General features: G+C 44.0%; 2 protein-coding genes and 2 long non-coding RNA genes across 19 annotated transcripts in view; 3 read left to right on the top strand and 1 right to left on the bottom strand.

Annotated features, from left to right (window-relative positions):
• Positions 1 to 1,815: 1,815 nt before the first annotated feature.
• LOC118372199 (AN1-type zinc finger protein 6) lies at positions 1,816 to 18,024 on the top strand. 6 transcript variants are annotated; one of them, XM_035757990.2, is made up of 7 exons: positions 1,818 to 1,983; positions 2,759 to 2,860; positions 8,642 to 8,799; positions 10,859 to 10,982; positions 13,109 to 13,212; positions 16,840 to 16,971; positions 17,133 to 18,024. In XM_035757990.2, the coding sequence occupies exons 3-7, from the start codon at positions 8,649 to 8,651 to the stop codon at positions 17,279 to 17,281; spliced, it is 660 nt and encodes a 219-aa protein (XP_035613883.1). In that variant the 5' UTR covers positions 1,818 to 1,983; positions 2,759 to 2,860; positions 8,642 to 8,648; the 3' UTR covers positions 17,282 to 18,024. The 6 variants fall into 6 exon arrangements, with proteins under 6 accessions (XP_035613886.1, XP_035613882.1, XP_035613883.1 ...); XM_035757992.2 differs by having other exon boundaries at positions 2,759 to 2,874; XM_035757994.2 differs by having other exon boundaries at positions 1,821 to 1,983; positions 10,859 to 10,973.
• LOC127915136 (uncharacterized) lies at positions 6,101 to 8,624 on the bottom strand. Of its 7 annotated transcripts, none has more exons than XR_008090270.1 (6): positions 7,680 to 8,624; positions 7,347 to 7,460; positions 7,121 to 7,308; positions 6,675 to 6,864; positions 6,457 to 6,494; positions 6,101 to 6,422 (listed from the first exon to the last, which is right to left on the bottom strand). It is a non-coding gene; the product is annotated as an uncharacterized LOC127915136 (long non-coding RNA). The 7 variants fall into 7 exon arrangements; XR_008090275.1 differs by having other exon boundaries at positions 6,713 to 6,864; XR_008090269.1 differs by lacking the exons at positions 6,101 to 6,422; positions 6,457 to 6,494 and adding an exon at positions 6,579 to 6,602 and having other exon boundaries at positions 6,639 to 6,864.
• On the top strand, positions 9,080 to 10,806 carry LOC127915138 (uncharacterized). 5 transcript variants are annotated; one of them, XR_008090291.1, is made up of 5 exons: positions 9,080 to 9,607; positions 9,658 to 9,707; positions 9,958 to 10,007; positions 10,256 to 10,505; positions 10,556 to 10,806. It is a non-coding gene; the product is annotated as an uncharacterized LOC127915138 (long non-coding RNA). The 5 variants fall into 5 exon arrangements; XR_008090288.1 differs by having other exon boundaries at positions 9,658 to 9,757; positions 9,858 to 10,007; XR_008090290.1 differs by lacking the exon at positions 9,958 to 10,007 and having other exon boundaries at positions 9,080 to 9,507; positions 9,658 to 9,757; positions 10,108 to 10,505.
• Positions 18,025 to 18,475: 451 nt separating the features above from the next.
• Positions 18,476 to 23,746, top strand: part of LOC118379440 (fumarylacetoacetase-like) — a 36,019-nt gene continuing 30,748 nt past the window's right edge. Inside the window, exons 1-5 of the mRNA XM_052494001.1 lie at positions 18,476 to 18,669; positions 18,911 to 19,021; positions 20,183 to 20,304; positions 20,828 to 20,877; positions 21,376 to 21,466. Coding sequence (XP_052349961.1) covers positions 18,505 to 18,669; positions 18,911 to 19,021; positions 20,183 to 20,304; positions 20,828 to 20,877; positions 21,376 to 21,466 — 539 coding nt within the window. The 5' untranslated portion in view covers positions 18,476 to 18,504. The remainder of the gene's footprint in view (positions 18,670 to 18,910; positions 19,022 to 20,182; positions 20,305 to 20,827; positions 20,878 to 21,375; positions 21,467 to 23,746) is intronic.

Genomic DNA, 23,746 nt, shown 5'->3' with positions numbered 1-23,746 from the left:
CAAGTCCTGAATGATCTCCTCTGTTCTCACCTCGTGTGCATGCTGAGGAACACAGCGATGCGCTCACACCTGGCATACTTGGGGTGTTTGAAGAGCTGGTTGAGAGGAGAGTATAAACAGGTTAGTGTAGGCACAGGTTTTCTACTTCCCTGTTATTTACGGAGCAAATTACATCAAATAATGCATGTAAATTAACCATTCAAAATGTGCCGTTAGGTTTTCTGAAAGTAATGAGGTATGAGGTGTTAGACTGGTAATTATATGATTACAGCATTAAGGTACTGCCAGTTTAACACTCTAGGAGGTCACCAACTGGAGACATCTGACAAACAAATTGTTTGAGTTATTTGATTATTTTAAAAGCAATATCGTCGATCTGTTAGTAAAAGACAAGTTACATATAATTGAAAGCATTCATGGCTAGGTGTCTTCTGTCTTCTTGACAATACTAAACACAAAAGTAGCCATAGAGAACAATAGTAACGGCATGTTTTTGGAGGCACCAACTCCACTCTGGTTCACACTAAATCAGGCTTTGGCTCCACAGGCTGTCTAGCCACGCACGGTTACCAGGTGCTGATGGAGGGGGCTCCAGGGGTCCTCCGGGGGAGTGGGCTGGGGTCCATGGCCGGGTAAGACCCCCTAAGGGGGCCAACACCCCCACCTGGGATCCACCATGAGGGGCGCCACTGGTCGTTAATTTTGGGATAAACTCCCGAAAATGAAGTATGCGGTAAACACAGGCTTAGGAGATCTTAAATGTTTGTTCTATGAGATCATCTCCATCAACTAACATTATTTTGTGATTTTCAAAAAATTATCTGAAAAAGCACATAAAAAGGCTTCATAAAGGTCTAATTCATAAAGGTCTTAAATGTAATGTAAAATGTAATGATATTATTTTATAGAGCAAAACATACCAGATATCCTAATGCAACATTCAAATGAACTGGGAACTCGGAAATCTCAGACTTCTGAGTGAAAAAAACGAACTCTGACTGGATTTTTTTAAAGGTCAACTGGGAATTCCAAGTCCAAAACTCTGGCATCTTTCTAGAGCACCGAATTTCCGAAATGAAGATCACTGACGTCGTGATTTGATCTCTTTTTCCAAGTTCCCATTTGTCTTGAAAGCACCATAAACCTGTGTTAATCTCAGATCTAATTTTCGACATTTATCACAGAACCCCATTTTCCGCATTCAATTTCCCATTGGAATGGCTGAACGAAACAGATTTCGGTTTTTAGGACTACAAACTGGTGAGCTCTATTGGCCACGCGACGATGACGACAGGACACATGCATACACAAAATGAGTTTGTAGCGTTGTAAAAAAAAATACACGAGCACCATTGTAAATGTGATACCCAGATTGTTGTTACATGATTGAAGTTACCTTTTGCGAAATGACTCGAGACTGGCGAAGTTTCTCTTGATCGTCCAACGCAGCTACTCGTTTCTTTATTTCTCTCCTCATAGCTTGTTTGGCTGCACGCAAGGCGGCCATGCTGGCTAATGTAAAACTCGTGTCAAAGATAAAAAATGTTGCAATGTGTGTGAGTTCAGGGAAGGCAGCAAGTTAGGCTGGCCTTGAAATGAGCAAATTCTACATTTGGATTGGACTCAGCTAGCCACGCCAATCAATCATTAAACAGACTGCAATAACATAATTATCATCTATCTATCTATATGGCTATCACACTACCCCACGGGCATTGTTTGACAGCCCCGTGACGTGTGAAGGATTGCCTGTGACGTCACCGCCAGTTTAACAGTCGGAGTTGAAGTGTAAAAGTACCAAATAGACCGTGTCTGGTCGGGGGTCGGGGAGGAGAGAAAAGACAGACCCAACAACACCGCGTAGAGTTAGCGAGCCTACAATCGTGGTCGTTCGTTTCTCTTACCTAGCTCGTCTTTTCCGAAGTCCGAGAAAGATATCGTGGGCTAGCTACTTACGAGTAGAAACGTAACGTTAAACATAAGGTAAGGCAACGTCAGTTCAAACAAGCTAGCTACTGATAGGTCTGTGTAGCTAGCTGGCTCGCCAGTAGATATCGCACTAACTTTTAACGATGCTTTGGATCTTTATTTAGCTACAGCATCTAAAGTTCTGGTACAGCTAAGTTATCTAACTAACGTTAGTGTGACTATCTATATACACACGATATACTATCCTGACAGTGCTACTACGTTAGCTAGCTAGCTAGTTAGTTAACGTTGTTAGCTACTGTAACTGTATCATACAGTGTATGACCTCGGTCCTTGAAAACTAGGTTAGTGTCCACTTATCCAAGGACGGCTAGCCTGCACAAAACTTGAACACTTGATGTTAGCTAGATAGTTTTTGTTTTTAATGTTACATTCCCTGTTTTAAAGTTGGATTTGAACTATAATAGGTCAGTAGAGACGAGATGCATAGGCAGTTAACTACATCATAATCATGTTGATGTCAACAACTTCTTAGACGTACAGTAGATAACGTTTTTAACGTTACACTGATAAATGGCAGCAAATTAAGAGGTCGCTAACGTTACATTTACGTTATGGCTGGTTACAATACTTGGTCAGTGACAATTTGTTATTATACTTGTTTTCTGTCACTGTTTTATTCGGGGTGTAAACCCTCACATACCCTGTCCAACCAGCTGTGTTTTTAAAAGGCTGAAAATGATTGACGTTTAATTTGTGCGAGACGATAATATATATGGGCGTGGTTTACTAAACAAACAGCCAATGACAATGGATTATGTGTCGTCAGTTGAGTACGTTACGTTGTGGGATCATTCTGCGTATGATGTCGGATGTAATCTGCTGGTGTAGAGACGAAGAAAGAGAGGAGTAGGAGAGCGGGGGGAAATTGGTACGTTTCTTGAGGTTGGTCCAATACAAAGTTCCATGATTGTGATGGACACCCATTTCACGTTTATTCTCAACCAACGTTATTTGTCTCTGCCTAAGTTGCCTGTTACAATGATGCACTTATCCGAACAATACTGGGCACTGTTGAGACAGTCAGTAGAACGATAATACAGGCTAGGCTGGGGATTTCTAACAACATTTTTTCACACACTTCCGTGTGATTTTAATCGCAATTTACTGCGCTCACTGCAAGCTACTGTAAATGCTACTGACTAGGTTCATTGTTGCAAGTTTTCATTGTTTGATTTATATGTTTGGATAAGGTTGTCTAGTTGATGGCAGCATTTATTTCCCCAGTTTGTTTTTGTAGCTAATGTGCTTGGGACTAGCACAATCAAATAGCTTGTATGTTATCGTACAATGCCCTTCGCTTTGTTGCATCTCAGAGCTTATATTGGACTATTTTGAGTCCCAATGGAGAACCCATACTTCCTCTGTTGCTGCTAGGTCCATCTACTACTAGAGGCCCAGTGTTGCTGTAAGACAGCTGTTCAGTTAAAATGATAGCTTACTTGCTAAATAAACAGAGCCAATGGCAAATCATAATGTAGGCTAACACCTGTGATGTCATGTGGATGTAGGCTAGCCTATGGCAATGGGTTCCTGTGACTTGGATAGTGTTGGCCTATTCAAACAACACTAGTAGACTATTACCCCAGCCTATAAGAACAGTTATTTAGTTATATTGGTTCCCCCAAACCACATTACGCCACATTAGAAAAATGGAATCAGATGACAAGTCCCTGGCCGATACCCTCAGATGACATCCTTGCTAGTAGAGGAGAGTTCTTTCCACAGCCAAGGTGAATATATCAGCCTATCTGTGTGAGAGTCAGCATGTAGCCTATAGTCATGAGTGACTGTGTGTCAGTCTTTGTTGAACTGGTTCACTGTGGTTGCACAACTAGGCCAATGACATAACACTGTCCTTAGCCTCTGCTGTGATGTGTGCAACAAGGATTCAGCTGGAGTTCATACGTTTTGTTTTCCAGATTTCAGGTAAACTGAAATGTGTAGGTCTACACATGTTTTGGCATTTAGATGGGCCTTATGTCTCTTGCCTGTTAGCTAAGATGTATGATTAGGGAAGATGTTCAGGCTAGTCTACATATTGGATTCCTCACCATGTTCGTTAAAGATACGTTACTGTACTGCGTAACGATGGCATGCCAGACATAGTTTCAGCTCCAGGTAGTTCTAATGGGTGTTATGTTCTCTGAATGATTCACCTCTCACCAGGTGTGGGTCCTAAATGGCACCCTATTTACTATATAGTGCACTACTTTTGACCAGGGCCCGCAGGGCTATGTAGGGAATACTATGATGCCATTGTTTTGGACTGGAGCATCTCATTGGCCTGCTGTAAAGACAGTCCACATCGTTTATATGTTCAACCTGAGAAAGTAGCCTGCTGTGTGAAGTCACCACTTATCGCTTCCACGTAGCCTACTCAAGCTTGATCTGATTTCGGTCTATATGCATTGATGATGTGTGTGTTTCTCTCTCACGTGCGTGTGTGGGAATATTGTGTGTTTGTGTGGGATTGTTACTATTGTAGATTTGAAATGGCAGATTGCATAACATAATCTATACTAGAGGAGGCCATCATGAAATCTCACTAATTCATCTGGAGATTGGCATCAGGGGGCAGGGGTAGAGAATTGGGGCAATGATTGGTGTACAGTAATATTGAGAATGGGAGCGAGCGGAGGGACTTTAATTACAGTAATATTGAGAAGGATGGAATGGTGCTGATCTTCGGAACCTGAGATCTGAGCCTGTATTTATCAAGTGTCTCAAAGTAGGAGTGTTGATCTAGGATCAGTTTAGCCTTTCAGATCATAATGAATCAAATTATTATGGACAGGCAGGATCTGATCCTAGATCAGACACTTCATAAATATGGGCTCTGGATAAGTTGTATTAGTCGTATGTACAGGATACACATGGTATACACTGTCCAACGAAATGCTTACTTAGGACCTATGCATGTCTCTTCCACCAGTAGGCTATTTCAGATCAAAGGAGAGAAATCACACAGGCACGGCACAAATTCTGAACATGGCACCAGACCTGAGCAAAAGGAGAGCCTATAGGCGGTCTATGGTTTCAGGCTGTAGCAATGGAAAGAGCGTGAATCTCAGCTCACTGTTAGCATGATCTTCATTGAGTTAACCTGCTGTTGTATGGCTTGCTTTCTTTTCACCATGATAATCTTGGTATTTCAGACCCTCTGTGAGTGGTTGCTATCCACCCTGATTAAAGACAGTCCCTGAGATTACCACTGGATTATTCTCTCTCTCAAATCACTCGGTTTATGTAAAAGATAGAATTAGGATGATGTCCTCTCCCGTATTACCTTAAGAGCCCAGTACGATGCTGACGACACTTTGGCGTCACACGTCCATGCGCTCTTAAACTTGTTATGCGTTCTGTATATTTTCCTATGCATTCTCAGGGTAGTGAAGCAGCCCTCCCTATCCTCTCTCCCATGGAGGAAATGGCAGTGTACTAAACCATACACCAGATGTCCAGCCCAGCAGATGCACCATTACATCACTACTACCCAGATCAGTGTTACCATATCCAGGCTTAGTTTAGACTACGTCCCAAATGGCACCCTATTCCCTATATTTGGGCTCCCGAGTGGTGCAGCGGTCCAAGGCACTGCATCTCGGTGCTGGAGGCGTCACTACCGACACTCTGATTTGATTCCAGGCTGTATCACAACCGGCTGTGATTGGGAGTCCCATAGGGCGACACACAATTGGTCCAGCGCTGTCCCGGTTTGGTCAGTGTAGGCTGTCATTGTAAATAAGAATTTGTTTTTAACTGACTTGCCTAGTTAAATAAAGGTTAAATGCATAAACATTTAGTGCACTACTTTTGAGCAGGGCCTAATATAATGTCATTTGGGATGCATCCTTATGCAGCTTATGCCACATTATCAGAGTTTTCATTTCTGTGGCTTCTTTGATGTTTTGACATAGTAGCCTAAGTGTTACAAAGAGTGTAGGCTATCAACTTGGCTATGGAGCAGTAGCCTGTATCGAATTAGGCCTAATGCTGTTCCCCGCACAGAAAATGAGGCCGCATAGAATGTGTTAGGCTCAATTATATAGCCTACTGCAGGGATCATCAACTAGATCCAGCAGCAGGCAGATGGTCAGGGCCAGAACCAAATTACTGTAAACATGCAAATTGACTGCAAGAAGCCCAAACAGATCTCATTTGACTAAAATAGTCATTTCAAACCTTGCTTACATTTGCCTATGATTACATATCTCTTTATTATGTGTGGAAATTCTTTGGAAAAGATCTAAAGTTAATTTAGCTGATTTTGCTGGTGTTTTTAGTCTTATGTCCCTTTTTCTTGCTCAGAAAACTTGTGGGGGGGAATAAATTGAACTGCGGGCTGCCAGTTGGGGAACCCTGACTTAGTGTATAACAAAAAAGGTGAGCTGTAAATCAAGTTGTTAGCCTACGCCAAGGCTGGATTTGACCTGTAGTTAGTCTCTCTGCTCAGCTGGATTTGACCTGTAGTTAGTCTCTCTGCTCTCTAGGCTGGATTTGACCTGTAGTTAGTCTCTCTGCTCTAGGCTGTATTTGACCTGTAGTTAGTCTCTCTGCTCTAGGCTGTATTTGACCTGTAGTTAGTCTCTCTGCTCTAGGCTGGATTTGACCTGTAGTTAGTCTCTCTGCTCTAGGCTGTATTTGACCTGTAGTTAGTCTCTCTGCTCTAGGCTGGATTTGACCTGTAGTTAGTCTCTCTGCTCTCTAGGCTGTATTTGACCTGTAGTTAGTCTCTCTGCTCTCTAGGCTGTATTTGACCTGTAGTTAGTCTCTCTGCTCTCTAGGCTGTATTTGACCTGTAGTTAGTCTCTCTGCTCTCTAGGCTGTATTTGACCTGTAGTTAGTCTCTCTGCTCTCTAGGCTGTATTTGACCTGTAGTTAGTCTCTCTGTCTCAAGGCTGTATTTGACCTGTAGTTAGTCTCTCTGCTCTAGGCTGTATTTGACCTGTAGTTAGTCTCTCTGTCTCAAGGCTGTATTTGACCTGTAGTTAGTCTCTCTGCTCTAGGCTGTATTTGACCTGTAGTTAGTCTCTCTGTCTCAAGGCTGAATTTGACCTGTAGTTAGTCTCTCTGTCTCAAGGCTGTATTTGACCTGTAGTTAGTCTCTCTGCTCTCGGCTGTATTTGACCTGTAGTTAGTCTCTCTGCTCTCTAGGCTGTATTTGACCTGTAGTTAGTCTCTCTGCTCTAGGCTGTATTTGACCTGTAGTTAGTCTCTCTGCTCTCTAGGCTGGATTTGACCTGTAGTTAGTCTCTCTGCTCTCTAGGCTGTATTTGACCTGTAGTTAGTCTCTCTGCTCTCTAGGCTGTATTTGACCTGTAGTTAGTCTCTCTAATCTCTAGGCTGTATTTGACCTGTAGTTAGTCTCTCTGCTCTCTAGGCTGTATTTGACCTGTAGTTAGTCTCTCTGCTCTCTAGGCTGTATTTGACCTGTAGTTAGTCTCTCTGCTCTCTAGGCTGTATTTGACCTGTAGTTAGTCTCTCTGTCTCTAGGCTGTATTTGACCTGTAGTTAGTCTCTCTGCTCTAGGCTGTATTTGACCTGTAGTTAGTCTCTCTGTCTCAAGGCTGAATTTGACCTGTAGTTAGTCTCTCTGCTCTAGGCTGTATTTGACCTGTAGTTAGTCTCTCTGTCTCAAGGCTGTATTTGACCTGTAGTTAGTCTCTCTGCTCTCGGCTGTATTTGACCTGTAGTTAGTCTCTCTGCTCTCTAGGCTGTATTTGACCTGTAGTTAGTCTCTCTGCTCTCTAGGCTGGATTTGACCTGTAGTTAGTCTCTCTGCTCTCTAGTCTCTGTCTCTAGGTCACCCATATCCATTTGTACTGGTGACATAAGCAGCCTCATTCCCTGCCCCTCTTCTTACCCTCTTCTCTCAAGTCTGTGTCAGCCTGTCACTTGTTATACAGGAGAGTGAGTGTGAGGCTTGGGTTTCTCGTCTGATTTTTAATACAGCACATTTTAACTCTGCGCTTTAAGCTATATGTTGTTTTGACTGCCTTACAAGGGCAGGCTGGCCCAGAGAAACAGAAGTGAGAGTTACACCGACTCAGCAGTCGGTCGGTCAGAGATTGGGTGTGACCAAAGACACAGATTAGTTGTAGCTACTGTTATCTTCCACTTTCAGCAATTAACCTACATAGGAGAGCTAGCTATGTGTTAATATCAGATAGCCTAAGTACCAGTGATTATATGTTTTCAGTGTTTAGGTCATTGTGTTGCCATAGAATGCTCAGGCATCGTGATGCAACAAACAACTTCTAGAACTTGTGAGTCCAAGTCTAGGGAATTGTGACCAACTTGTTTTGGTTTACACCACTTTCAATGCTACAGCTGGCTAGAGATTAGAAGACAATCTTCCTTCCAGTTCTGTGTGTCAGTTGGTAAGAGTATGGCATTAGCAACACCACAGGTGTGTGTGTTCAGTTACCACAAGGATCACGTACTTATTCTAAAAGTCACCTTGGATAAAAGTGTGCTAAGTGGTATAGCCTTTTGCAACAGCACACTGGCCATCTCCACTCCCTTTTCAAGAAACTAACCTTTGGCTTTCACCAATACCTAAGCATGTTTTAGACCTAGGCAGCAGCCAATCCTGAAATGGCGTGATGGGTCAATATGGCTTTGATCTCTCCCCTCTTAACCTCCACAGGAGGGACATGGCCCAGGAGACCAACCAGAACCAAGGGCCGCTGCTCTGCACCACTGGCTGCGGTTTCTACAGCAACCCGCGAAACAATGGCATGTGTTCCATGTGCTACAAGGACTTCCTCCAGAGACAAAACAACAATGGACGAGTCAGTCCACCAGGTGAGTAGGAAAGAGATTCCACAGAGCTTTCCAGTATCTTATTGATGATTATTGATGATCATTTAGTTTATCAATCAAAAAAGACCTGTTAGACCAAAATATTGACACCGACTCTTTTTGACTTTGGACTGAGTTTGGACTCAGCACAATTGCTGATGTTTGGGACCTTACTATTTAACATTTAACATTTAAGTCATTTAGCAGACGCTCTTATCCAGAGCGACTTACATTATTTCACAATGAAGTCAGTTTACAAAAAAACAACTGAAGTTTGTTTGAAAGTCTAATGATAGCGACAGTAACACCAGACAGTGACTGTAACTTTAGACAATGTCTTGTTTGAGTGAGTGACGTTTGCCACAGCTTATCCATTATATTGAGCAGATACCCAATTAAAAGAAATGTCTTAAAAATGGAAGGCAAGATCAAGTTGGCCTATTCTAGCCAATGAGAGGGCAGATGCCTGTATGAACAACAGGCACAACTCCAATATAACATATTTTTTCTCTACGTTTCCGGGATGTCATGTATCCTACTTATATCAGTCCACTCGTAAACCTAAGCATTATAAAATATATATTCTATGAAATAAGCCATTGCATTTTATGTTTATCAAATTCTACAAGTGGTGAAAGAAACACACAGCTATTTAGGTGAGGTGCTGGCTAGCGGAGTAGAACACTAGAAACACACAGCTATTTAGGTGAGGTGCTGACTAGCGGAGTAGAACACTAGAAACACACAGCTATTTAGGTGAGGTGCTGGCTAGCGGAGTAGAACACTAGAAACACACAGCTATTTAGGTGAGGTGCTGACTAGCGGAGTAGAACACTAGAAACACACAGCTATTTAGGTGAGGTGCTGGCTAGCGGAGTAGAACACTAGAAACACACAGCTATTTAGGTGAGGTGCTGGCTAGCGGAGTAGAACACTGGAAACACACAGCTATTTAGGCGAGGTGCTGTCTAGCAGAGTAGAACACTGGAAACACACAGCTATTTAGGCGAGTTGCTGGCTAGCGGAGTAGAACACTGGAAACACACAGCTATTTAGGCGAGTTGCTGGCTAGCGGAGTAGAACACTGGAAACACACAGCTATTTAGGCGAGATGCTGGCTAGCGGAGAAGAACACTTGAAACACACAGCTATTTAGGCGAGGTGCTGGCTAGCGGAGTAGAACACTAGAAACACACAGCTATTTAGGTGAGGTGCTGGCTAGCGGAGTAGAACTCTAGAAACACACAGCTATTTAGGCGAGGTGCTGGCTAGCGGAGTAGAACACTAGAAACACACAGCTATTTAGGCGAGTTGCTGGCTAGCGGAGTAGAACACTGGAAACACAGCTATTTAGGCGAGATGCTGGCTAGCGGAGTAGAACACTGGAAACACACAGCTATTTAGGCGAGATGCTGGCTAGCGGAGAAGAACACTTGAAACACACAGCTATTTAGGCGAGGTGCTGGCTAGCGGAGTAGAACACTAGAAACACACAGCTATTTAGGTGAGGTGCTGGCTAGCGGAGTAGAACACTAGAAACACACAGCTATTTAGGCGAGGTGCTGGCTAGCGGAGTAGAACACTAGAAACACACAGCTATTTAGGTGAGGTGCTGGCTAGCGGAGTAGAACACTAGAAACACACAGCTATTTAGGTGAGGTGCTGGCTAGCAGAGTAGAACACTAGAAACACACAGCTATTTAGGCGAGGTGCTGGCTAGCGGAGTAGAATACTAGAAACACACAGCTATTTAGGTGAGGTGCTGGCTAGCAGAGTAGAACACTTGAAACATTTAAAGGAGAGCCCACACTCTAGGAGGATCCAATAATTTAATAACCTAAATCCAATGTTTCAACAGACAAGCTGTCTTCATCAGGGTAAGATTCTATCAGATTCTACACTCATTGACCTACATAGAAAACCTCCTTGCTTAGTGAGTGACAAATCAAATCAAAACGGCACCTGCTGGAGAAGACAGATTTTGGGCCCAGTTGTCCCTCTCGCTTTGCCTCTTCCCTCTGTTTTGGGACTGCTCTGATTGAAACGTGTGTTGTCATTGCAGTGTCGTCCTCGGTGGCGGTTAATAGCCTGGGGGAGTCCCTCCTAGCCCAGTGCTCAGAGAGCAGTACTGTAGACGTGCCGTCAGCCACGACCCACACAGACACCAGGATGAACAGGTACAGTAGGTATAGAGCTACTCTTCTCTGAAACACGCTATAAGCATGATCACACCTCCACCATGTCTACGGTGTAACTGCCAAGCCAGCCATGCAACATACAGTATAGGATACACAGGCCATGTGGAAATCAATGTAATAAAGTAGCCATTGTGAAACGTAGGTTCACTAGATATACATAGTTATTACTGGATGTACACAATGCCAAAAAACCCACATGGCAATCCTGCAGACTTGCACACCAGTTTATAGCTGTGGGGCTGCCCACGTCGGAGTATTTCTGCTACGCAACTAAGTAGAATCATTTTGCGTCGCTATTTGTAGTTCTTGCATTGCTTATTACGTATGGTCAAAGCTAGTATGACGGTGGATTCCCAGGCTTTCATTATTATTTTAAACCTGGATCATTTATTTCCTGTTACAAAATTCAGAGATGTGTTATTTTAAATGAGTGGTTTCTCAGCAGAAGTGAAGGTTATTTTTGCACCATGGTCTTCCTGTACCCCATTGAAGTACAGTACAAGGAAGTCAATCATCTATAGTTCTGTCTGAATAGTGTGATGTCATCTCCCTGGACGCTTCTGTCTCTTCTATGAGACAGATTCCACTTGTCATGTCTGTTTCCCCCCAGTGTGTGTGTTAACCAGAAGGTCTCGTGTCTTTATCTAATGAGCTCTGTCTTTGTCAATCTGTACTGTACCTAGCCCTGCTCAAATCTACAGGGACACTGTTTTCTCAAACCCACAGAAAATGATTTGAAGTTTTTTTTTAATCACTGTATAGAATTGAGTTCTGCTCATTTCTCTACGGTCGTTACGGTTTTATCCATTTTTAATACACTTTTTATTGCTTCAACATTGAAAGCTTGTAGCTCTTATCTGTAACCACAGAGACCCTATTATGAAGCCACAGTGTACAGCTGCCACTAGTTCTTTCTGGATAAGAGCGTCTGCTAAATGCCTCATGTGAATGCCAATCATTCTGACTGTCTGACATTGAGGTGGGCATTAGTGGTGAAATGCTTTGTAGTATGATTGCCATAGTTGATGACAATGAGCCGCATGTCGTTGGATTTTTGTCCGTTTTCTTCCTTCAAGTGCATTTTCAGAAACATCCTGAATAGGATTAAATTGAAGTCTTCAAGTGTACCATTTTCATAATTTTTTAAATTTTTTATTTCACCTTTATTTAACCAGGTAGGCTAGTTGAGAACAAGTTCTCATTTGCAACTGCGACCTGGCCAAGATAAAGCATAGCAGTGTGAACAGACAACACAGAGTTACACATGGAGTAAACAATTAACAAGTCAATAACACAGTAGAAAAAAAGGGGAGTCTATATACAATGTGTGCAAAAGGCATGAGGAGGTAGGCGAATAATACAATATTGCAGATTAACACTGGAGTGATAAATGATCAGATGATCATATGCAGGTAGAGAGAGATATTGGTGTGCAAAAGAGCAGAAAAGTAAATAAATAAAAACTGGGGATGAGGTAGGTGAAAATGGGTGGGCTATTTACCAATAGATTATGTACAGCTGCAGCGATCGGTTAGCTGCTCAGATAGCTGATGTTTGAAGTTGGTGAGGGAGATAAAGTCTCCAACTTCAGCGATTTTTGCAATTCGTTCCAGTCACAGGCAGCAGAGTACTGGAACGAAAGGCGGCCGAATGAGGTGTTGGCTTTAGGGATGATCAGTGAGATACACCTGCTGGAGCGCGTGCTACGGATGGGTGTTGCCATCGTGACCAGTGAACTGAGATAAGGCGGAGCTTTACCTAGCATGGCCTTGTAGATGACCTGGAGCCAGTGGGTCTGGCGACGAATATGTAGCGAGGGCCAGCCGACTAGAGCATACAAGTCGCAGTGGTGGGTGGGATAAGGTGCTTTAGTGACAAAACGGATGGCACTGTGATAAACTGCATCCAGTTTGCTGAGTAGAGTGTTGGAAGCGATTTTGTAGATGACATCGCCGAAGTCTAGGATCGGTAGGATAGTCAGTTTTACTAGGGTAAGCTTGGCAGCGTGAGTGAAGGAGGCTTTTTATATAATGCTGTATATAACTATTCTTCTAATCTAGACCACCAACTGGATCATGCTTTAGGCTAATTGAACACTTACACCCCCCCCTCAGGGTTGTATCTAGCCAGTCACTCTTAACGACAGCACCAGCTACTCATTCAGAAGAGGAGAGGACAGCCACATCTGAAGAAGACCTGAAAACAGAAGAGATACAAGGTGTGTATTACCAGCGTGTTTCACACAAACCTTTTCTCATAGGGACGAGTCAATCCTCATTTGAGATGTGCGCGTGTAACTCACATTTCTGTGCTAGATGTCATTGACATGAATTGACATGTTCTCATTGACATCAATGCATGGTGTACATAAGACTTGAGTTATGCAGGTGACTCTCAAGTTAGGATTCAGACAATAGTGCTGTTGCTTTGCTACCCTCTCATGTTCCTGTGAATAGCCTGAGGTCTCACACCAAATGCAGTTTCACTACCATGGGAACCCTTCACCTCATACCCTCTTGCAGTCAATCTCAGTCCATGGCGTGGTTTTGCACACAGACGCACATTGTTGTCCCATCTCTATTTGCTTAGAGATCGGTAGTAGAGAAAGCCCAAAGTTCAGCCTAGGGATTTCAGGAAGGATTTCAGACACAATCCTCTCCTGCTGGATTACAGTGTCACTGGTTCTCTAGTGTTTCTGTCTACCCTCTTCTAGAACAGTTACACTGGTTCTCTAGTGTTTCTGTCTACCCTCTTCTAGAACAGTTACACTGGCTCTCTAGTGTTTCTGTCTCAATAACCTTAGCTTTCTTGGTAACAGGAAGACTGGGATAAGGATTGATTGAATATGTCCCTAAACACACCAGCCAGCTGGTCTGCGATGCTCTGAGGACGTGGCTGGGGATGCCGTCTGGGCCTGCAGCCTTGCGAGGGTTGACACGTTTAGATGTTTTACTCACCTCGGCTGCAGTGAAGGACAGCCCGCAGGTTTTGGTAGCGGGCCGTGTCAGTGGCACTGTAGTGTCCTCAAAGCGAGCAAAGAAGTTGTTTAGTCTGTCTGGGAGCAAGACATCCTGCTCCGTGATGGGGACCAGGATGTCTTGCTTATAGTCTTAGTCCGTGATTGACTGTAGACCCTGCCACATACCTCTCATACCTCATACCCCTCCGTGTCTGAGCTGTTGAATTGCGACTCTACTTTGTCTCTATACTGACGCTTAGCTTGTTTGATTGCCTTGCGGAGGGAATAGCTACACTGTTTGTATGCTGTCATGTTTCTGGTCACCTTGCCCTGATTTAAAAGCAGTGGTTCGCACTTTCAGTTTTGCGCGAATGCTGCCATCAATCCACGGTTTCTGGTTGGGAATGTTTTAACAGACGCTGTGGGTACAACATCGCCGATGCACTTTCTAATGATCCCGCTCACCGACTCAGCATATACATCAATGTTGTTCGCCGCAATGCGAAACATATCCCAGTCCACGTGATCGACGCAATCTTGAAGCGTGGAATCCGATTGGTCGAACCAGCGTTGAACAGACCTGAGCACGGGCGCTTCCTGTTACACTGGCTCTCTAGTGTTTCTGTCTACCCTCTTCTAGAACAGTATTAATTTATGTATTTCACTATGGGATACGCCCCCAGCGTTTGATATATAGCACAGGGCAGTCGGTCGTCAGGATAAGCTTGTCTGGCAATACGGGAGTCAGTATATCCCATAGTGAAATACTGAAACTAATACTTAAGAGAACTGTAGATTATAACTGTAACCCCGGTTCTCTGATAGTATGAGTGAAGTATTTCACTAGAACACCCACCTTGCATGAGTGGGGAAGAGGTGTGGCTTATTCTTGAATGACTCAGATGTTATGTTGGGCTCTTTTATAGGGTAGGAGGGACACCCTTTCCCGACTCGCACGTCTCGACGTCCAGCCAATCATGGCTGGTGTAGTGTAGTAAGGCTTCTGACAAATACACTGAGGGCGTATCCCATAGTGAAATACCTCACTCATACTATCAGAGAACCGGGGTTACAGTCATAACCTATAGTTCTTGTGTTTCTGTCTTCTAGAACAGTTACAGTACAGTTACATACCCAATTCAACATTTATTAAAGAGGAACTGTGTTAGAAGGGTAGAAAATACCCCAAAGTGTTAAGCTTTTAGTCTTGAATTACAAACCAGTCGCTAAAGTTTGTCTATGTCTGTGTGTCTCTGTGTGCCTACATACGTGTATGCATGTCTCTGTGTGTGTGTCTGTGTGCAGAGCGAGCACCATGTAGAGCAGCTGTAGAAAGTGAACAGCAGGAGCCCAGCACAGCAGGTAGCTCAGGGACTTGCCCTGATAGACAGGACAGTCAGCCAGTGAGAAGTCAGGATAGCCAGGACAGGAAGTCAGTCAGAAGGCCTGCCCCAGAGGACTGCTCTCGCAAGAGGAAGCTAGAGGAGCCACATGGAGAGAAGGGTGAGTGAGGACAATTGCGACAAATGGCACCCTATTCCCATGTGTAGTGCACTATTTCTGACCATGGCCTATGGGGATCTGGTCTAAAGTAGTGCACGACTGTGTATATAGGGAATAGGGTGCCTTTTGGGACGCACACAGACAGAACAGTCAATGGTTGTTTTAGAGAGTGGATTGAGTGAGTTCTAGAGAGCAGTGGGAGTCTGAGAACAGCTGCTAGCTGCTTCCCTGTACCAAGGGTGGCCAAAACCTGGGTCATATTCATAAGTGCACACCGTAGCTAAATGTTTTGCAATGAAAAATGAAAACAAGCGTTTCTTATTGGACAAGTTCAGGACTCCCTGTTTCGGTACATTTCCTTCCGTTTGGTTTCTACTTAATCCCAATGGCCACCTTTCCTTATCTCCTTTCCCCCACGACCACTGATCTTCAATGTCACCATGGGTGAAAGGGTATTGTAGAAACCCCATCCACTACTATTCAAAGGTAATGAAGAACGGATGCTCTTTGAGAGGACTGGGACACAGTCCCAATCTTCAGGCCCCTTCTAAAAATCATCCCTTCATATCCATATGGTCAAGACTGTACAATATGGGTTTTGTATAAACTTAAAAAGGACACGTGTATATAAAAATGTTTACTTTGTTAATAGGAGGAAAAAATATCAAGAAACGAACAATAAAAGAACTGGTTAGTACTTTAACACTTCATTCTTACAGTTGAATGCTTACTGTGTGCTACGTTTACCCAAAGGCAAGTACTGGCACCATGCACAACCCAGTCACTTCTGTTGTGTTGTGACTTCTCTTCTCCATGACAGGGAAAGGGTGCTGGCTTTGTGCCAGACAAGATAAGCTTTTCTACCCATTATGTTCAGAAGTGAATCTAAGCAAAGAAAAGCAAATGTGTTGTAAAAATGTCTGCATCGTTTTTCGGCTGTTTTTTTATTTCCTACTGAAAATATGTCAAGTGGCAACAAGCATAGTAGGCTTCCGCTTTGATCACACTGACAGCGTCCTTGTGAAAAATAGTACGCAACATCTGGATATGCATGTTCCGAATGTTCAACATTCACCTTCTGCTACCATTTCTGTCATGTCGTCTACGCAGACAGTTTGACACATCGATAAATCCACCGTATGCACCACACCGAACGCTCTGCAATGCTGCAAGGCAAACGCAGCGTTTTCATTGGAAAAGAATGTACTTCTGGTGTACCAAAATGCAATGACTCTGTCTGTGTGATGGAAGCGTTGGTCTGTAGCACAGTGAAATGTAGTGCCATCTCCTGAAAAGCATGGGTATTGGGAATTCCTTTAAAGCTGCAGCAGGATTGCTGAGAAGGCGAGACTGTAAAGTTGTTGTTCTGTGTGATCCATCCAGTGTCTGTATCGGTATCCGAGGACACGGACCAGGCCTCGGTAGACGGACAGGACAAACCCTCTGACTCAGACCAACCCAAAGCCGCCAAGAAGAATCGCTGCTTCTCCTGCCGCAAGAAAGTCGGCCTCACGGGTAAGGTTCTGACACATTCTCCTGTTGGCTTAGTGCAGTGACTTAATAGTTCCCATTTTCTAGCTCTGTCTCTGCATGTACTTTATATCCTGGAGATACATTTGGCGGTCAGCCATTTTCTTTTTTCTTTTACCTTCAAACTCTTCCGTCTGTGTTCCCAGGCTTCGACTGCCGATGCGGCAACGTGTTCTGCAGCATGCACCGGTACTCAGACGTTCACAACTGCACTTTCAACTACAAGGCCGACGCAGCGGAGAAGATCAGGAAAGCCAACCCTGTCTGCGTCGGGGAGAAGATACAGAAGATCTGAACACAGGTTTGCTGAGAATCGATGTCCACCCGGAAGCCTGCGCTTTTAGATGACCCATCAACCACCTCTTCCTTTCTCCGTTTCCTCTTTTGATTTGAAGTTGTTTATGTGAGCAACGCTCCATCCCATCGGACACTTTAAAATCATGCATGTCAGCTGCAAAAACTGTCTTTGTAAATGTATTTTTACTTAACCTGTTTCCTTTTGTAGTTGTAATTATTTTATCCCTTAAATGTTGTGGTTTATGAAAAATCTGAAGATTTAAACCGTTACAATATTTAGATTGATTAATTGGGCTTTAATTACTTTGTTGGCTACTACTGGAAAGGCTGTGTTTTTCTGGTGTTAATTTTTTTTAACAAAAAACATGTTAAAAAGCATCAAGGATCTTTCCATTCCTCCTTTTGGACTGTATGTAGCCTGACAAAGACGACGGAACAGATTGTGTTTTACATTATCAGCGAGAGAGCAGAAACCAGGATTGCGCCGTTGCTCCCAGACCTTTTTGTATAATTGAGTCATTTTAAAGACTGTGTGTGATCTGCTGTGTAAAAGTGTATGTTTATCATATGATTATGAATAGCCTGTATGCATGTTTCCGCTTGTGCGTTTGAGGATTATAAAGTTCATTTATGGGTGCACAGGATTATGACCTGAATCTATTGTTCTGTATTTATGTTAGTTTATTCACTTTCTTAACTTTGATCTGAATAAAGCTCTAACACATTTTAGAACATTTGAAACGTTATGCATTTGGTACAATTTTCTCAGAAAACAAATTAAGGTCCAAAAAGTGGTTTGGGATGTTAATGAGTACTGACATATAATGCCTTTACACAGGCAGCCCAATTCTCATCGTTTTTATTACTCATTTGCATTTTGACCAGTCAGATCATCTCTGAAAAATATGCCTGAAAAGATTTTGTGATTGATCAAAATACCAATTTGTGGGAGGAAAAAATCAGGATTGTGCTGCCTGTAAACGCAGTTTAACAGTCTACTTCATTGATATCACAAAATAACGTCACTCGTAACTTAACTTTTTTAATAGGGTAATATTTATCACACCCCAATCAATAAAGGGTAATCAGTTCTAGACCGCATCATTTTTGCTGAGTCATTTTCAAACCGTTTTGGGTTAATCACAGTTCTTGAAAAAGGGTGGATATAAGAGAGCGTTTCCTATTGGTCGTTGGTTGATTCTGTGGGAGGCGGGCTGTCCGATGGCTGCGGTCAACATCTGGAAGAAGTTACTCACCCTGTTGCTTACCTTGGAAAGTATACCGGAGTACAACTGCAATTTCAAAATGTCTTTTGTAAAAATTGACGACAAGTCCGACTTCTCCTATCACAATTTACCATATGGCGTGTTCTCGACACCGGAAAATGTGAGTATGACGATAAATGTGTTGTACTTTTAGTTGAATCGGTTTTCCTACACCGTCTCCTGTGCCATAAAACTAGGGCATGTAAATTGATTTTCTTGGGATAAAATGTTACAAACCACTGTGGAAACGTGAGGTTCTCTTGGATGAAACATTGTAGTTTACAAAGTAGCTTCTCCAATATCGTTCCATTTTGGTATTTCATTCCTGTTTACTGTTTTCATAAATGTCTCGTGTCACTTAGCCCAGGCACCGGATTGGGGTTGCGATTGGAGATCAGATTTTGGATTTGAGCGTTATAAAATCACTCTTCAGAGGCCCTGTGCTCTCCAATCACCAGGATGTGTTTGACCAGGTAAGGCCATCAAAATGTATAATGCTCCTCAATGTCTCGTATTGATGGTTGATATTTCTTATCGACACTGATGTCAATATACATTATGCATTCACCTGGAAATGTAACATTGCACGTTTACTATGCATCACCACTAGTTTACTTACAGCTACATGGGCCTACCTTATGTAGCTAGGAGGGTAGGTCTATTCAATGGCCACGATGCACTGCTTTTCTTCCTTGAGAAAATCCATACCCGAGTCATCAATTAGGATGTATGCTTCATATATTGTGGACTATACAGTACATTAAATCTACAAGCGAGTAGTGTGAATTGGTTTGGAGTGTCCTCTTGCCCTCTGAATGGGTCCCTAATACTACTATTTTTACATTTTAAATTGTACCTTTAACTAGTTAAGAACAAATTCTTATTTTCAATGACGGCCTAGGAACAGTGGGTTAACTGCCTGTTCAGGGGCAGAACGACAGATTTGTATCGTGTCAGCTCGGGGTTTGAACTTGCAACCTTCCGGTTACTAGTCCAACGCTCTAACCACTAGGCTACGCTGCCGCCCCTATTGTCTGGAGGCCTTGTGTGCTGCTGCCTCCCAACTGTCTCCCCTTCAGCTGGATGCTGCTCTGACATAACAGGATCCGTTAAAGCACAATGGTGAATTCCTACTGGGAATTGTCTTTCGCCTGTCCAGTTCTGTCACATTAGTGCTGATGGGGGAATGAGACAAGGAGAGAAAGCCTCATCATGCTGTTGAAATCACATGAGGTATCAACAGGAAATGAAAGAAGAATATTTTCTGTCATGATTTCACTCCTTGAATTCAATCTTAAATGCACAGGTTCCCCCGAGGATATTTTCCCTCCTGGAACCCGGTTCCCCCCATTTCCACCCCTGGGGGCGTCAATGAAGAGACCTGCTTGCATGAGTGAGAGCCGCCCCCACACCAACGTCAAAACAAATTGGACTTGCATTCAACTTGCAAACATGCCTGTTTTCTCTTGAAGTTTCTTCCTTTTCGGTTGTTTTTCCTTGCCACTGTGCTGTTACTTGCTCCTCGGGGGTCCAGGCTGGGTTACTTGTTATGAGGACTATGTACAGTATAAAATCAAATAATACTTTAGATATTTATGCGTTTCCTCCATCATATGTTCCAACCTCTCGACTAGCCGACCCTGAATGCGTTCATGGGTCTGGGGTACGAGGCATGGAGGGAGGCCAGGAGGAGTCTTCAGCAGCTGCTGTCTGCCAATGAGACCACGCTCAGAGACGACGTCAGCCTCAGGAGCAGGTCAGCCTCCAGCACTTCTGTAGCACTTTTTTACAATTACGGTATTTATTGGATTTTGCCATGTGTAAGAAGCACTTCTATAGCACTTCTATATTCTATAACACTTCTATATTCTATAACACTTCTATACTTTATAGCACTTCTATATTCTAACACTTCTATACTTTATAGCACTTCTATACTTTATAGCACTGCTATATTCAATAACACTTTATATTCAATAACACGTATATCATTTATAGCACTTCTATATTAATAACACTTCTATATTCAATAACACTTTATATTCAATAACACGTATATCATTTATAGCACTTCTATATTCAAGAACACTTCTATAGTACTTCTATAACACTTCAACAGTTCATGTCAACATATTGAATTATTATATTAATTGTTTAGGGTATGGTTTTTGGCTGCAATCAGAATCATATTATGTTCTTGTATTCCCTTATCCTTTAATTTTCTATCGTGGTTTGTAGCATGTTTACTTTTCTGTAATGTGTGTGTGTTTATGTCTCAGAGCGTTCTTCCATAAGAGTTCAGCCATCATGCATCTGCCTGCTGAGATAGGTGAGTTGTTAAACAGTAGGACAAGAGGCAAGGAGAGGAAGCCACTTTAGACTATTGACATGCACCCAATATTTCACTCCTCCTGTCTCTTCACTAAGCTTGATGTGTCCTACAATTGTCCCTAAGCATAGATCTAGGATCAGATTTATGGCTCTGCCATTGCTAACTTTAACTCTCAGTGGTATTAAACAAAATATGACCCTGTATCAAATGAGAGGATCAGCCAATGTGTTTGAGAAGGAAGCAAGGAGATAGGACGTGAGGAGTCAAGACAATGCAATTGAGGTGTTTGTATAATGCTTGAACAAGAGGGGGCGCTGTTAACCAATAGAACTTTACTAGTGATTGTGAGATTTGTTTGCTATCTAAATGTTGATATAAAAGGTTCTGAAGGCTGATCATTGGTTCACTGTACATATTTAACAGTGTCACTTAATTGCCCTCTTTCTCTCTCTCCATCACACACACAAACATGCATCTATATATAACCACACACAGGTGACTACACTGACTTCTACTCATCCAGGGACCATGCCACCAATGTTGGCATTATGTTCCGAGGGAAGGAGAATGCCCTGATGCCCAACTGGTATGATATGACAACCAACACTTCATCTGTGTCCCAAATGGCATCCTATTCCCTTTATAGTCTGCAGTCCAACACTGCACCATCCTTCCAGTCAGTCAGTCAGTGAGTCTGCAGTCCAACACTGCACCATCCTTCCAGTCAGTGGGTCTGCAGTCCAACACTGCACCATCCTTCCAGTCAGTGGGTCTGCAGTCCAACACTGCACCATCCTTCCAGTCAGTCAGTCAGTGGGTCTGCAGTCCAACACTGCACCATCCTTCCAGTCAGTCAGTCAGTGAGTCTGCAGTCCAACACTGCACCATCCTTCCAGTCAGTGGGTCTGCAGTCCAACACTGTCAGTCAGTGGGTCTGCAGTCCAACACTGCACCATCCTTCCAGTCAGTGAGTCTGCAGTCCAACACTGCACCATCCTTCCTTCCAGTCAGTGAGTCTGCAGTCCAACACTGCACCATCCTTCCAGTCAGTGAGTCTGCAGTCCAACACTGCACCATCCTTCCAGTCAGTGGGTCTGCAGTCCAACACTGCACCATCCTTCCCAGTCAGTCAGTGGGTCTGCAGTCCAACACTGCACCATCCTTCCAGTCAGTCACTGCACCATCCTTCCAGTCAGTGAGTCTGCAGTCCAACACTGCACCATCCTTCCAGTCAGTCTCAGTCCAACACTGCACCATCCTTCCAGTCAGTCAGTGAGTCTGCAGTCCAACACTGCACCATCCTTCCTTCCAGTCAGTGAGTCTGCAGTCAACACTGCACCATCCTTCCAGTCAGTGAGTCTGCAGTCAACACTGCACCATCCTTCCAGTCAGTGAGTCTGCAGTCCAACACTGCACCATCCTTCCAGTCAGGGTCTGCAGTCCAACACTGCACCATCCTTCCAGTCAGTCAGTGGGTCTGCAGTCCAACACTGCACCATCCTTCCAGTCAGTCAGTCAGTGGGTCTGCAGTCCAACACTGCACCATCCTTCCAGTCAGTCAGTCAGTGGGTCTGCAGTCCAACACTGCACCATCCTTCCAGTCAGTCAGTCAGTGGGTCTGCAGTCCAACACTGCACCATCCTTCCAGTCAGTCAGTCAGTGGGTCTGCAGTCCAACACTGCACCATCCTTCCAGTCAGTGAGTCTGCAGTCTAACACTGCACCATCCTTCCAGTCAGTCAGTCAGTGGGTCTGCAGTCCAACACTGCACCATCCAGTCAGTCAGTCAGTCAGTGGGTCTGCAGTCCAACACTGCACCATCCTTCAGTCAGTCAGTCAGTGGGTCTGCAGTCCAACACTGCACCATCCTTCCAGTCAGTCAGTCAGTGGTCTGCAGTCAGTGGGTCTGCAGTCCAACACTGCACCATCCTTCCAGTCAGTCAGTCAGTCAGTGAGTCTGCAGTCCAACACTGCACCATCCTTCCAGTCAGTCAGTCAGTGGGTCTGCAGTCCAACACTGCACCATCCTTCCAGTCAGTCAGTCAGTGGGTCTGCAGTCCAACACTGCACCATCCTTCCAGTCAGTCAGTCAGTGGGTCTGCAGTCCAACACTGCACCATCCTTCCAGTCAGTCAGTCAGTGGGTCTGCAGTCCAACACTGCACCATCCTTCCAGTCAGTCAGTCAGTGGGTCTGCAGTCCAACACTGCACCATCCTTCCAGTCAGTCAGTCAGTGGGTCTGCAGGCCAACACTGCACCATCCTTCCAGTCAGTCAGTCAGTCAGTGAGTCTGCAGGCCAACACTGCACCATCCTTCCAGTCAGTCAGTCAGTGGGTCTGCAGTCCAACACTGCACCATCCTTCCAGTCAGTCAGTCAGTGGGTCTGCAGTCCAACACTGCACCATCCTTCCAGTCAGTCAGTCAGTGAGTCTGCAGGCCAACACTGCACCATCCTTCCAGTCAGTCAGTCAGTGGGTCTGCAGTCCAACACTGCACCATCCTTCCAGTCAGTCAGTCAGTGGGTCTGCAGTCCAACACTGCACCATCCTTCCAGTCAGTCAGTCAGTGAGTCTGCAGGCCAACACTGCACCATCCTTCCAGTCAGTCAGTCAGTGGGTCTGCAGTCCAACACTGCACCATCCTTCCAGTCAGTCAGTCAGTGGGTCTGCAGGCCAACACTCCACCATCCTTCCAGTCAGTCAGTCAGTGGGTCTGCAGGCCAACACTCCACCATCCTTCAGACACCACAGCTGCTGTTCATATGGCTGTTGTCTTTGTCACGGTTGGGAACCTCTATGTAGAACCTCTCTTCTTTCTGTCTTTCTTTCCATTTTTCTTCATTTCTTACTCTCTGGATCCGTATTTC

This window comes from Oncorhynchus keta, chromosome 34, assembly GCF_023373465.1.
Source record: "Oncorhynchus keta strain PuntledgeMale-10-30-2019 chromosome 34, Oket_V2, whole genome shotgun sequence".
Lineage (NCBI taxonomy): Eukaryota > Metazoa > Chordata > Actinopteri > Salmoniformes > Salmonidae > Oncorhynchus > Oncorhynchus keta.
The sequence above is the reverse complement of the archived record's forward strand: the minus strand, read 5'-3'. Positions and strand labels throughout refer to the sequence as shown.